Source organism: Onychostruthus taczanowskii, unplaced genomic scaffold (assembly GCF_017590055.1).
Source record: "Onychostruthus taczanowskii isolate IOZ18803 unplaced genomic scaffold, ASM1759005v1 scaffold77, whole genome shotgun sequence".
NCBI classification, from domain to species: Eukaryota; Metazoa; Chordata; class Aves; order Passeriformes; family Passeridae; genus Onychostruthus; species Onychostruthus taczanowskii.
The window spans coordinates 4,633,999-4,648,298 of NW_024505561.1; the positions used below are offsets into that span (position 1 = coordinate 4,633,999).

At 55.9% G+C, this 14,300-nt stretch overlaps 1 protein-coding gene across 1 annotated transcript; it reads right to left on the reverse strand.

Annotated features, from left to right (window-relative positions):
• Positions 1 to 1,726: 1,726 nt before the first annotated feature.
• On the reverse strand, positions 1,727 to 8,301 carry ZIC5 (Zic family member 5). The gene is made up of 3 exons (XM_041423402.1): positions 7,877 to 8,301; positions 6,670 to 7,532; positions 1,727 to 2,181 (listed from the first exon to the last, which is right to left on the reverse strand). The coding sequence occupies exons 1-3, from the start codon at positions 8,299 to 8,301 to the stop codon at positions 1,727 to 1,729; spliced, it is 1,743 nt and encodes a 580-aa protein (XP_041279336.1).
• Positions 8,302 to 14,300: the final 5,999 nt, after the last annotated feature.

Sequence of the window (14,300 nt, forward strand, 5' to 3'; positions counted from 1 at the left end):
TATTATCAGCACCAACACACCGCACGGAGGACATGCAGGAAGAGTCTGTTTCACATTACATCGTTCATTCAAGTAAGCTGAAAAATATAATGATTTCTTTTTTGTACAAACCACATCATCATAAACAACAATCTATCACCAAAATTAATAAGATAATTCTTTGGTGTGCTCTGTACTGTTACAGGGGAGTCAAAAAAAAAAAAAAAAAAGGAAAAGGGGGAAAAAAGGGTGATGTCAGAAAATAAATTAATTTGACTGTACAAAATAATCGCGTTCACATACACGTTATTAACAATGACAAGACGACATCCACCATTCACGGCACACAAAACACATTTCCACAAGCCCTGGGGGAGGGGAGGGAGGCTGCCGCTTCTTCTCTCAGGGTCTCTGAGGAGGAATTAGTGCTCTTTACTTCATTTGCGCCCCGCTCCTGACTCAAGGGCTCTAGGCCGGGGTGTCCCCCTTGGCCGGCAGCCCTGGGCTGCAGGGCTGGGTTGGTGGCAGCTTTGGGGAGGTTGGCACCCCGAGCCCAGCCTGGGTACCCACCCCTGACTTCCATCCCAGCAGCTCTGGTCCCCACCTCCCAGGTGACTCTGCCGGGCCACTTCAGGGGGATGGTGAAAAGCACGCAGGCATCAGCTCGGTTGGAGATGAAATAATATACATAAAAATAATAATAAAAAGATAATCCCTCTATGCCTGCCCCCTACTACGGGACTCGTCAGGCCGGGGGCTGCTCCCCCTCCCAACCCCCCAGGGGGCTGGAGGGAGCATGAGGCAAAGTCTTCGTCTGAGAGACGAACTTTAAAAAAAATAATAATTATCAGAGTAATAAAAACACCAACCCCAAGGAAAGCAAAATTCGCAGAGTTTTCTTGTGGGTTTTTTAGGGAACAAAATTCAAAAATGTATCACAGTATCACAGTTGTCAAATAGCAGCGTGTTTCTTTTATTGTCTGGCTACGTTCTAGGAGCCATACAAGTACAAACCGTGGAGGAGTGAAAAAGGAGTCCTGCGTCTTTTGTCTTTCCTTTCGTAAATCGTTTGCACAATGTTACGGCTAAGGGTGAAAGACAGGCTGGAGAGAAAATGCCGGGTGCAGGTGGGCCCCCCCCGACTCGGGAGAGAAACCCTCAATTACAAAGGAGCTGAACTGCAAGAGGGGTGGGGAAATGCATTTATTTTATTTTATTTTAAGGAATGCACAACCTGTCCTTGACTAGCCGGAGCTTTAGCAGGTGCTGCTTTACAGTCAAGAGGCTGCTGCTGACCTGGGGCTTTACCCAGGCCAAAGAAGAGCCTCTGGGGTGGCAGCTAAGGTACCTAAGAGCCATTCCAGAGCTCGCCTGGGTTCTGCCTGTTTGCAGCCTTCGCCAGCTTAATCTTGTTAAGAGCAATGGGCATGGGCAGAGTGGAAGATGGGCATCTCCATTGATACCGTCCCCCTGCAAAATTGTGCGGCTCGGGTGACTGGGACAGCCCAGCCTGGCGTTATTAATGCTTTTATTTACCAAAAAAAAAAAAAAAAAAAAAGGTCCGAGTCTCTTTAATTAAATTAGTTACCATACAAACACCATAGGGTTTCGTACATGGAATAAATAGCGCGAGTCAAACCTGATGGCACTTCCACGGCAGCCCCCCGTGCCAGGTGGCTGCCTCTGCGGCCCGGGCCAGTGCGGTGGGGCCGGGGCCACCGGCAGCTTGGCACGGCTGGGCACGGCCCTAGGGAGCAGTTCTGCCTCCCGAGGTCCTGTGGGGCTCATCCTCCTCGGATGCCGGGGAGGTGTCGCGGCTGGAGGGGGTGCGGGGCCGGCGGGGAGCCCCCCCGGCCTGGCAGACGTACCACTCGCTGAGGTTGGTGACCGGCGGGGAGAGCGCGGCCCGGCGGCCGCGGGGCGGCTCGGCGGCCGGCTCGGCCTCGGGGGGCAGCGGGCCGTCGGGGGGCCCCGCCGCCGCGTAGCCCTGGGAGCCCGGCGGCGGGGAGGGCGGCGGGGACTTGCAGTGGATCTTCATGTGCTTCCGCAGGGAGCTGGGGTGCGTGTAGGACTTGTCGCAGCCGCGGATCTTGCAGTAGTAGGGCTTGTCCGAGGTGTGGACGTGGGAATGCTTCTTGCGGTCGCTGCTGTTGGCGAACTTCCTCTCGCAGCCGTCGAACTCGCACTTGAAGGGCTTCTCCCCTGCGGGGACACAGGGGACACGCGGCACGGTTACCGGCCCTGCCTCAGGCCGCCCGCCGCACCGCAGCCCCTCCGCAGCGCGGCCTCCGGGGGCGAGCGGCAAGGGCAAACCTTCCCCTTCCCTCCTTTCCTCCCCTTCCCCTTCTTTCCTCCCCCTTCGCCACAGTCGTGACATGCCCGAGGTTTCCGACTTTTTCCCCGTGTTTTGCCGCCTGTCACACGTCGCTGGCAGCCCTCAGGCCCCGAGTCCCGGGCTGGCGGCTGCAGGGCCCCCCCGGCCTTGTTTGCCCTCTGCGGCGCTCCCCTCGCACACGAGAAACCTTCATTACCGCTCTAATGACCGAGCCCAAACAAAACCTCTCAATGCCTTTGCCTGCGAGGGCTGGCGTTTGCCGGCAGCCTGGCTCGCCTGGCACATCTCCTGCGTAATCCTTTCCCAATGGGCACTGCGCTGGAGGAATAATTAGTTTGGGGAAAATAAAAGTAACACCTGTTTAAGCATCCCGACACAAAGGAGGGAGCACCGCGCAGCCCGGACTGGGAACCTGCAGGTTAGGGGGACCAGCCCAGACATCGGAGATGAGGGCAGCATAGCTGGTTACCCTGGGCAAATTTGGGTCTAAACGTGTGCGGATGATCTACTTTGAAGAGTTTTTTAAATCCCAGTTAAAGGGATTGTGAAAATCAGCCCGGGGCGGTTAGCCTGGCGTACCTTTCCCACACACGCTCGTCTCCTGCAGCATACCCTGCATACGTTCTGCTGCTTATAAGCATGTCCTTCCCCATAGCTCCCGAGCAGACCCTTCCTCATAGATCCTGAACAGGACTGGGTAAATGCCTCTTGCTGAGACACCAGAGGAAAAAAGAAAAAAGTGCCAGATCCCTGTACGGAATCTTCTTACAGCGAGATTTTCTCACTCTGCTACACGTGAGTCCAGCACAGACAGACCTGCACTGATAATCTTTGTCATTATTATCGTGACTCTTGAGTCGCTTTAGACATGGCTGATGTGTATTTTCAGATGTGATTTGCTCTGAGGGCTCAGAAATAATGACCCAGCAGCTCTCTCGGTGGACATTTTCTCCTTACTAGCAAGCGATTTTTACTGCTCCTCCCCTTTGTAAGATCGTATCGCGTTTATTATTTATTAAAATAATAATGGAAATAAGAAAAGTATTTTTATTTTTAGAAGCAATTTCTTGGATGTTACTATAGAAACATACACCTCCACAGCCTATTTATGCATCAATTTGTTCAATTAAAATCGACTCACCTACCACCAATGTGGTAGCGCTAGAAAGTGCAAAGTTTATGAAAAAAAAAAAAAAAAAAAAAAGGAGAAAAATAATTAAAATTGTGCTTGGTGGGTTTTAAGTGCATGAAAACCTCTGCACACCCCCAAAACAAGCTGCCAGTCACTTCGTTTGTTCATTAATTACTATTAATTTTTCTGGGAAAACAAAGCAAATCTACTGGAGGTTTTGGGCAGTTTCTAACTGTGTTACCCCAAGGATGAAGGCTCACACATTCTGCTGGCTGGCCGTGACCTGCAGAGCCCGAAGCGCAGCCCCCTGAAAAATGCTCCAAACTGCTGGACCAAACCGTGCCCACTCTGTCAGGGGTTTAGGGAAGTGTCTTTCCACTGGGGTTCACGCTTGGGCACCCTCCCCAGACTCCCGATCGCGACGATCAAATTCCCCATAAGTCCAGGACTGGCGAAGGTCCCCGTGTGTCGCCGTTACGCTGACGAGGGCATCACGTCAGAGTTTAACCATTTGTAGGTGGTTTTAACCCACGGAAGGGGGCGAGATGCCAGGCGCCGTCCCCTGACTCCTGCTGGCAGTAGCAGTGCGGGTGGCGGGGAGGGGCACAGATGGGGCTTTTTTTGGAGGTCGCTTTTTTTGGAGGTCACTTATTTTGGAGGGTCTAGAAATCGCTGGAAGGATGCCTGACCATCCTGAGCATCGTCCTTGGCGAGGAAAAAGCAAAACTGCAGAAGGGACTAGGTCCCCATTCCCCCTAGAATGCACCGGGTTTGGGAACAGTGATTTGTCCTCAGAATAGGGCAGTAGCTACAGAGCTTGCTATGCAGCCCCCCCGGCGGATGCTTCTGAGGAAAAAGAAAAGGAAAAAAAAAAAAAAAAAAAAAAAAAAAAGAGAAAAAGGTCCCAAACAAACGCTTTCTGAATTACTGAAATACTCTTCTTCTTCTTCCAGAAGGATTACCAGAAACATGCAAAACCGCCTAAGTATACGTTTATGGTATTACTATTTTCCACACCCCCCCCACCCCGGGCGTGCCAAATGCCCATAATACACGAATAGTTTGTAAATCTCTCCTGCTGCACATGACTAAGTTAAAGCTGAAGTGGCAAAATGACAGTAATTAATCTGATAGGAACGGGGAGAAAGTTTAGGATCCCTTGTCCACTCGAAGGCATGGGGAGGAATACGTAGGGAAATACTCCTGTCGCCTTTGCCCTCCCATGGGCCGAGCTGTCATTCGAGGTGGGCTATTGCCCCCCACCCCGAGGGCTGCTTTGGTGCAACGACCCCTTCTGCGTGGATAGAGCCTTTCTTCGTGGGCTCACGCACAGACATTCTCCCGGGACTATGGGTAGCCCCAAGCTGAAAACTTCTCCAAATTTTCATTGCAAGAAGCCGCGTCCCTCACATTGCCTCGGGGCAATGCTCCACCTCATCTAAGAGCTGCGAGCTGCGCCTGACACTCATTTGGGCTTTGATGGGGGGCTCTTTTTCCCGGCTGAATCTCTCTGCCTCCATGCAAGCCTCTCCCGGATTTCTTCCTACCTCCCTCCCGCCTGCCCCTTGGAGATGAGATGGGTAAGGAGTTGAGGAGCCTAGAAAAGTCCGCGGTGAACTTCAGTTTTTCAAATAGATGACAAAACCGCGGGCCTCCAGCTAACTCATTCCACGGTGTCGTTAACACGACAACAACAAAAAGTGTCAGCCCTCACCCCCTCCTCTCCCACAGAGAAATCTCCTCCCCATACCCCATCCCCGGCTCGGGGTGTAGAGCACTAGGCACCCTCAGGGCTCCGCTGCTACGTATGGGCTCGTGCCTGACATATTCTGGAGATAAAAATCTATAATCCTTTCAGCCATGGGCCATTTGGTTTTACATCGGAACAACACGTTGTACGGTCGCCGCTTTTCTCTTCCCGAGCAGCAAACAATAAATCAAGAAAGCAATTACGGCAACTCCACTTCCTTAAGTATCCTCCAAGGAATAATATTTGTCTGCCACTATAAATCCCGGCTTCGTTCGTTTTCGGCAGCGTTTTACACCCAGATGGAAATGCGTATTTCGGGAGTGGCGAGGAATGAGGAGAAAGTGGGGGAAAAAACCCAAACCAAAGCAAACCAAAAAAAAACACCATCAAAACCAAACCCAGAGAAATAAAATACTGAAAGGCTCAAAGACACCCCAAGCCCTTCCAGGGGCCCCCGGCTGTCCCCCGAGGCATTCCCCGGGGGTGCCGCTCCCTCCTCCCGTACCCCGCCGAGCACTCGGGGCGACTTTGAAGTTTGCTTCTCAGATCCACAAAGGGAGGGAAGCGTCCTCCGGTGAGAGCCTTCCCCCCGCCTCGCTCCCTGCTTCCCGAATCCGCGGGTACTGCTGCAGGCGGGAGCAGCCCAGGCAGCACCAGAAGCCTCGGCACCGGCGTCAGTCCGCTAGCCCAGCGGCACGGGCAGCGCCGGCAGTGCCCTCAGCATCCCCCGTAGTTCCGCAATATCGGTAGCCCCGGCCGCGGGGCACACCCGGCAGCATCGTTGGTCCCGGTAGTAGGGACAGTCCCGGAACGGGGGTAGCCCCAGGAGCGCTGGTCACAGGGGCAGTCCGGTAGTCCCGGTAGCACCGGCAGACCCGAGCACCGCCACCGCCGCCCGCAGCGCAGGGGAACTGCGCCCCCAAGAGCCCCCGCGGCCCCATCTCCGTCGGGCCAAGCGTCACCCGCCCGGCTCCGTCCCCGCCGACAGAAGCGGCAGGAAGAGCGGAACCGCCGTCCTTCGGCGTGGCGGGGGGAAGTGGCAGAGCGCAGCGCTTCCCAGACGCGGGTGAGCCCCCCGGGGTGCCCCGGACAAGGGCGGCGGGAGCAGGGAAGGGCGAGCGCTCATCCTCTCCTCGCTCTTCCGCAGGGGCTGCTGCTCATCTTCCCCAGGCTCTGCGTTATTTATTAATCGGTGTATTTATCCGGTGCTGCCGGGATGGGGGGAGGTGAAGGGGGGGCTGAAGGGGGGGGACGCGACACGTGTGTGCAGGACAGAGGGGCCGGGTGCGTGTACGTAGCTGTGTGTGCGTGGCCCGTGTGCTGCCGAATTACTTATTCATGAAAAAGTCACATGTTCGGCGGTGCGTAGGAGAGGAGGAAAAGAGGAGGAAAGGGGAGGAAAAAAAAAAAAAAGAAAGGGACCCGTGGTGGGGGGGGGGGGGGTGTTGGGGGGTGGTGTGAAGAACAACCCACCTGTATGAGTCCGCTTGTGGATCTTGAGGTTTTCGGAGCGAGCGAAGACCTTCCCGCAGCCGGGGAAGGGGCAAGGGAAGGGTTTCTCTCCCGTGTGTACTCGGATGTGGTTGATGAGTTTGTATTTCGCTTTGAAGGGCTTGCCTTCACGGGGACACTCCTCCCAGTAGCACACGTGGCTGCTCTGCTCGGGCCCACCGACGTGCTCCACGGTGACATGGCTCACCAGCTCCTGCATCGTGCTGAAAGTTTTGGAGCAAGGCTTCCTACCGCCCGGTGGCGGCGGAGGAGGTGGAGGAGGCGGCTCCCGGTCGATCCACTTGCAGATCAGCTCTTGCTTGATGGGCTGTCGCATGTATCGCAGGAAGGCCCCAGCCGCCGCCGCCGCCGCCGCGGCCCCGACGTGGGCATGGTGGTGGGGGTGGTGATGGTGGTGGTGGTGGGGATGGGGGTGGTGCGGGTGCCCGTGGCCCGCCGCCGCCAGGTTGAGGTTGACGGAGCCGTAGCCTTGCAACGCCGAGGAGGAGGAGGAGGAGGAGGAGGCGGCGGCGGCGGCCCCGTAGTGCGCCTCGGAGCGCCCGTAGAGCTCCCCGGCGGCGGCCGCCAGCCCCAGACGCATCTGCCCGTTGAGCGGCGGGTGGCGGCCGGCGGGCGCGCCCTGCTCGCCGGGCGGCGGCGGCGGGAAGGCGGCGTGCGCCCCGTCGGTCGCGCCGTAGGTGCCGGCGGCCGAGATGAAGACGCCGTGCGGTGGCGGGTGCGGAAGGTGGGGGGAGCCGGCGGGCGGGTGCTGCTCGCCCAGCGCCCCGTGCACGGCGGCGGCGGCGGGCAGCTCCCGCCGCAGGAGAAAGTCCCGGCCCGCCGCCCTTACAACTGACATGAATCAAGGGAAGTTTATTCTCTATACTTATAATTGGGGCATCAGAAAGAATACAGGGATGCCATACTTGTATATTTATTGAAAAATGTATAAACAAGCTACGGCTAAGTGAAAAATAAATGCTGACGGCAATTATGCATCAGGACCTCAAATGAAGAGCTGTTCCTAATTCTTGCATAAGCAAATTCCATAATTAAAGATCAGCTCTTTAAAAATCGTCAAGAACCAGAACTACGACTGGCATTGACAGCGTTCAGCCTGAGCAGCAGTGTGAACTGCACCCACCTTTACAGTAATCTGCGGGATCCTCCTGCTCCTCATCGTCGGAGCCCAGAATCTCCTCCTCGGGCTCGGGCGGGGCGGGCTCCGGCGGCGGCGGCGGTGGCGGCGGCGGCGGCGGCGGCGGTGGTGGTGGCGGCGGGCGAGGCGAAGGCGGCGGCGGTGAGCGCCTCGGGCGTGAGCTTGAGGGCGGCGGGCTGCGCCATGTGCTCGGGTCCGAGCGGCGTGAGGGCGCCGCCGGGGTCGCCGCCCGCGTCCCCGGGGTGGAGGTGGGCCGCGTGGTGGGGGTGGACGTGGTGGTTCCCCAGCCCCGGGAAGCCTGTCATGTTCTGGTGAGGATGGGGCTGAGCCGCTGCCAAATCCGCTAATCTCAGTGTCGGGTTCCTCTTGCTCAAAGGGGGCTCCATAACGACACAGCCGAGCCCATCTACGCTCGCTGTTGTTATTTTTTTCCCTTTACCCGCCTTCAAAAACATGTATATATTAAGCGGCTCTTTAACTTCTTTTGTCTGCGCTCCGAGCCCCGCGCATCCCTGGCCCCGCTCTGCCCGCCCGCGATTGGCAGAGCCCTCACCACACTTCGGCGGCGCGCTGGGGAATACGGCTCGGACACCGCGCCGGAGGGATTGGACGGATGGCGATGATTGGCAGCGGCCGGGGCCGCGCGATTGGCTCCCTTTCAGGCCGCCGGCGCAGTGGGGATCCGCCCCCGCCGCCCCCCCGGGCCCCCCGCGCCGCCCCCCGAAGTTGCACTTGCAAAACTTCGCGCGGGGCCCGACGGGGCGCACCCGGCGCCTCCCCCGCCGCCCCCCGCCGGCAGCACCGGGCAGCACCGGGCAGCAGCTGCCTCTGCTCCCCAGGCACCGGACGGGGCGCCCTGCTCAGGTGCTCCGCCGTGTTTACGTTTGCGGGGCCGTGGGGTTTCTTTCCTCGCCTGGCGGCAGCCCACGCGCACGGCTGCTGCCCGGCTCTGCGCTCGCTTTCCTTATCTTTTTTTTTTTTTTTTTTTGGAGGGCCACGTTCATTCATGGATGAGGCGGGAAAGCACTCCCTCATGCAACAATGCGAGCAGCCCCACACCCACGCGAGGCCGAGCCTGTGTGTACTCATGCCCAAGGCACCACTAGGAGAAGGCGGCCAAAGTTTTCCTGAAAAGAAGACGGCGGGGGTTGGGATTCCTTTCCTTTAGAAAATAAACGAGTAAGCGGGGAGGGGAGGAGGAAGGGGGGCAAGTGGCACATGTTAGAGCCAAGTTTTGGGAGCCTGCGCTCGCTGCCACTTTGGGGCTTCCTCCTCCCGCAGCGGCTTCCAGGGGCATCCCGTGGGGAGAGCCACCCCACGCCCCTCGGCGGTCCTCCAGCCGTACTCCATGGAAGCTGCATCCCCTTCAGCCCTAACTCAGCAGCGGCGAAATAGAGAGGAAACCCCCGCAGTGATACTGGCCCCGAGCATAAATGCTCCTCGACTCTTTAGGATGTCGGAAGGTGGGTTGGGAAATGAGGGTCTCCGGCCGGTGTGTGTTGGCCCTGAGCCGCTGCCCCAGACGAAAAGGCAGGAAAAGTGGGAGCTCTCCTGAAAGGGGGCAGAGGTAGAGGACGGGCGGGGACAGTGATAGGACCGCCCCTGGGGTGCGGGGTGTGCTGGTCCTCGAAAGCGAAGCTCTTTGTGGAGCGCCGAAACTGGCCCTTCGGTACAAAGGATGCTGCCCTTTGAGGGGGTTGACTAGGCAAGGCCGGGATTTCCCTGCGAGCCAAAAGGGGAAAGGAGCACTGTCGTGACTTTTCTGTGGGAGGAGAAGTAGCTTTCACTGATATGTCATCTGCCTCCTTTAGGCTGTTGGTCCCCCTGGGAATGCCTTGAGCTCCTGCGCTCCTGGAAAGTGCAGGCAAGCTGGCTGCACTTCCCTGCCTGCGGGGCAGCCAGGGACACTTCTCCGCCTCTCCAGGAGAGGAAACAGGGCGGGGGACGCCAGCGGACCCACACGTACCTCCGGCTCTCCCCGGCTACATAATCCCCTTGACGAAACTACATCTGTGTGTCTTGGCCGCTTCCCTGTGCCAAGCCACGTTCAAAGGAAGCCCCGTGCTGGTCCGGCATTTCCTGGGCCAGGCTCCAGGCTCCCCCTCCTCTGCTTCTCCTGCCGCTACTCGCGGAGGGAAACTCGCAGGATTTGGCCCACGGCTGCCAAAAGCGGGGTGAGAGGCTCTAGGGGGAGCTCAAGCGGGAGAGAGACCCGCCGGTTCCCTCCCTTCTCTCCCTCCACCGGAGACGAGCCAATGCTCCCGGTTCGTGTGGCCGCCGTGGGGGTTTCAGTGATGCTGCAAGGCAAGGAATGGGAATAAATGATCCCCGGGTTTTCAAAGCGGCTGCTCGATGGTTTTATTGCACAGTAAAAACTTCACGCAAAGTAGCCATACGTCTGTGGGGGTATTTATATACACATATTTTCTACATGTCCATCCAAATAGTGCCCTCCCTCCTCCCCAGATTCTGGGTGCACCTCTGGAGCAAGGTCCAGAGATGGAATGGTTTGATGGGAGATGCTGTGGAGGTGAACAACAAGTATCACAGCTCCGCGGAACCTTCTGCATGCCTCCTTGTTCCTGTCCTGTTAAAAGCAGGTGATGTGTATCTGTCATCGATTTAATATGTCTTAATTCAAATATATACCCCGATCAATTTCTTTTTATGAGAGGCTATAAAAAAATTGAATTATTTTATAGCTGGCTAATAGGCAGCTGACCTGTGACTGTGGGGAGGGAGGGGTTGATGGAGGCTCACGTGGAAATTCGCTCATTTTTAGGACTGGCTGAAAACGCCGGGCAGAGAATGTGGCTGCCCGCGCAGGGACAATTTTGGACGCTGCCAGCTCCAAAAGAGCCATGAAGAATTTAAAGCCCGTTAACTCACCGAAACCAGCTCAGGCCCAGGCTGCCGCTGCCCCCGGGCTGCAGCAGAGGCGAGGCGTGCTGTGCTACCCCACAGCCCCCCACAACACCGACAGCGCCCGTCGGGGGTCGGAACGCGCCCTGCTCCCCCGGCGGAGCCGGCTGCAGAGCCCTCCCTCAGTGCTCCGCTCGCCGGCAGCCCTGCCAAGGGACATCGGGGGAGGCTGCAGAGGCGGGGTGAAAGCCTGGAAGCCTTCAAATTTATTTCGTAAAGCTTCCTCTATAAACTGAGCTCGGGCTTTAGGAGGTGTTTAACCGTAAAACGCTATGCTGTGAGCTGCATTATGTAAATGTATGCTAATGATCATGAACACCATTTACAAACAATCGTCTTTAATGCACGTCTTATTGATAGTTAGGGAGCGGGGAGCAATATTTTATAAGGTGTGAAACATTCTTCTGGGGAACCATTAGAAAGGGAGCGCGACTGCCGCTTTCCCCGGGAAGACCTGCAAGACTCCCCAAAAACGCTAGAAAAGCCTACCCTCCTTCCGACCCGTCTCGGGTGGCTTTCTGCGCTCGTGGGGCTGCTCTGCGGCGCGGGTCCCTCCCCGAACATGGGCCATCGGAGGTGGAGTCCGCCCGTGGCAGGAGGGAGCGCCCCTAGTCACAGCCCCGTGCAGACCCGCCCGGGCGGGACGGAGCCACGGTACCCCGCTCACTGTCCCTTCTGGGGGATAGTACGGAGGGGCCGGGACCTCGGCCGAGAGGCACGAAAGGGAAAGAGAGTAGCGATATGGCAGTGAGACACCCCATCCCTTCTTTATCCCTGAGGGGCTCAGCGGATGGATAACATACACTCTTAAAAATTAAACTTCTCCTGTGCCACATGTCGTCGCTCCGTGCGTCCAGGCGGCAACCTGGAGCTGACACAAGGATCCGGGGCGAGGGGCTGTCGGGGCAGGGAGCCGCAGCACCTTTGGGACAGGGATTTACCAGCATAAGTTTCGGGGCTGTCGTGTTCAGTGCACGCATCGCCAGGGAAAGAGGGGCCATCCCCTTTGGGGTTTGCTCAGTTACGGGCAAAATAAGGGAAAAAAATTCCTTCTTTCTATCATCTATCTATCTATCTATCTATCTATCTATCTATCTATCTATCTATCTATTCATCTATCTATCCATATGTCTATCTATCTATCCATATATAAAGAAGGAAAGAGGTAAAGAGAGAGGCGGTCTCAGGAAACCCAGGCCAAATTTTGCTCTGCTCTCTCTCTCTTTCCCCCTTCCCCTTTCTCTGAACGTCACCGTTGGAAGAAGCTGTTGAGATAAATCAAATAGTGACACTTTGACGGCTTTACTTGTATAAGCAATATGGTTACCATATGGCATTGTTATTTATGAATGACAGCATAAATTGTATTACAAAGTCCATCGTGCTTTATTGGGACGCTTCTCCCCTGCCTCTAACGTTTATATGGGCATCTCCAGATGGAAAAAGGTGCATCTAATAAAACCCGGCAGCGCTGCGGCAGACCCGTTTTGGGGGGCGTTGTGCCGGGTCTGTGCTGCCTGCAGAACGAGCGGCGCAGTGGGGCAGGGCCCGCAAAATACGCGGCGCTGCGCGTCCCTCAGCCGCAGCTGGGCAGGGCAGGGCAGGGCAGAGGCACCGGCTGCCGCTCGGCCGAGGTTCCCGTCCTGGAAAAAAGTGCTACACTGCTCCTGGCCTCCGCCGTCTCACGGCATTACCGCCGAGAGAGGGGTTTTATAAATATAAAAGTGCAACTGAATGAACAATAAATATTAATGGCACGAAAGTGAGGTGCTCCTTCCTTCTGTCCCTGCCTAGTGTATTTTCTTTCCTTTTTTTTTTTTTTTCTCCTTTTTTTTTTTAATTAAAAAAAAAAAAAAAGAGTTTAAAAGTTACAGCTTTGGCTGAGATTTTCATTATTTCCCCTATTTCTTTTACATTACTCTGCCGGTAGAGCCTGACAAAGAACTTTTGTCTCGAAGTGTGTGTTTTACAGAGGGAGGCTAGAGGACAACACATGTGGTCTTCACGGGTCATAGGTCGAACGGCCTAGAAGTGGCTCGGATCGGCACCATCAAAGGTAACCTGCAACTTAATATCCTGTTGATGAGCTTGTTGAATTTATGAGTGTCTGTGATACAGACAACGGTGCAAGTGATGCTGCTCAACTGGCCTCTTCTTACCAGGCTACGGGCCGGCCACACTCTCCCTCCTCGTCCCCTTGCTGCGTTGGAAGGCTGAATTTTGGTGGAAGGACACCCTCTTCCCCCTTTCTCTCTCCCTCTCTCATGCACACACCCGTCTCCGGTGGGTCCTTCCGCCTCTTTTTCCCGACGAGGCCGTCGCCAGCCGCATCCTCTCATGGGCAGAGCCCCCGGCCCCACCGCAGCCTGAGCTCCCACTGCGGCACCCATGGCTGCCAGGGAGGGGGCATGGAGAAAGGGGGCGCGGAGCCTCCCCAGAGGGCGGTGACACCTCTCGGGAAAAGGATTAGAAGGAGAAGGCAATACATACAGTTCAGGGGAAACAAGAAATTGCTCTCCCCTCGTCCCGCCTTTCCCCCTCCACACCCCTCTCCAGCTCCCTTCGCATCACTAACCCGTAAGAACAAGAGAGGAGCAGTTTTAAAGCGAATTAAGGAAAACTTACAAAGACGGGAAAGCTTTCCTGGGGAAGCTGAAGTTTGCTCTGTAGGTCTGGCACCTCCAGAAACCTGTTGAAAAACTTCTTTCAATAAAACAGTCTACCACCGACTTCGGGTGACCACTTGCTTTCCTCCCCGAAAGCTGCCATGAGCCGCAGGCTGTGTTGGTGGCGGTGGCCCGACAGGAGAGTGCGGGGCTGGCTGCCGGTGCCTCTGCCCCCCTCCCTTCTTCCCTTCCTCCCTCGCTCCCTTTCCTTGTTACCCTGTGACATCGGGGAAAGGGGTTTTGCGGTTCAGAGGCAAATAAAGCACTTCTTAGGAGGGACGGCGACGTGACTTTGAACTTGGATCAGCTCCTCTGTTTCCTGCAGAGAGAGTAGGGCTGGAGCCCTGAAAGAATAGCAGAAAGCGGCCAGCCAGCGGGGGCTCCGGATGGAATTCACTGCGTCCCCCCGAAAGAGCCCCGATGCCGGCACTGCTGAGCAGGCAGAGCGAGGGGCGAGGGGAGGGAAGGCAGGAAATGCAGAAAAATAAGGTAAGGAGAAGAAAGAAAAAGGAGACAAAATGATAAAGGAAGTGAAAAAAAAGAAAAACAGAGAAAGGAAAAGGAAGGAAGGAAGGAAGGAAGGAAGGAAGGAAGGAAGGAAGGAAGGAAGGAAGGAAGGAGAAAGAAAGAAAGAAAGAAAGAAAGAAAGAAAGAAAGAAAGAAAGAAAGAAAGAAAGAAAGAAAGAAAGAAAGAAAGAAAGAAAGAAAGAAAAGGAAATCCAGAGGGTAGATATTTGTATGAATATTCACCTTTGCTATTATTTTTTTTCCCCACAACTGTTTTGAACTGCCAATTTTCTTGCACATATTTATTTTTTTCTAATCTTACATGCAGTAAATTCTTGTAAATCGGGGGCGGGGGGGGG

Bases quoted from the DNA above. Each gene is read 5' to 3' on its own strand.
- ZIC5 (XM_041423402.1), bottom strand. From the start codon at position 8,301: ATGTTTTTGAAGGCGGGTAAAGGGAAAAAAATAACAACAGCGAGCGTA. The intron at 7,533-7,876 runs GCTCCGACGATG...GTCAGTTGTAAG, and splicing joins GCCCGAGGAGGAGATTCTGG to GGCGGCGGGCCGGGACTTTC. The intron at 2,182-6,669 runs GTGGGTTGTTCT...GTGTCCCCGCAG, and splicing joins CCACAAGCGGACTCATACAG to GGGAGAAGCCCTTCAAGTGC.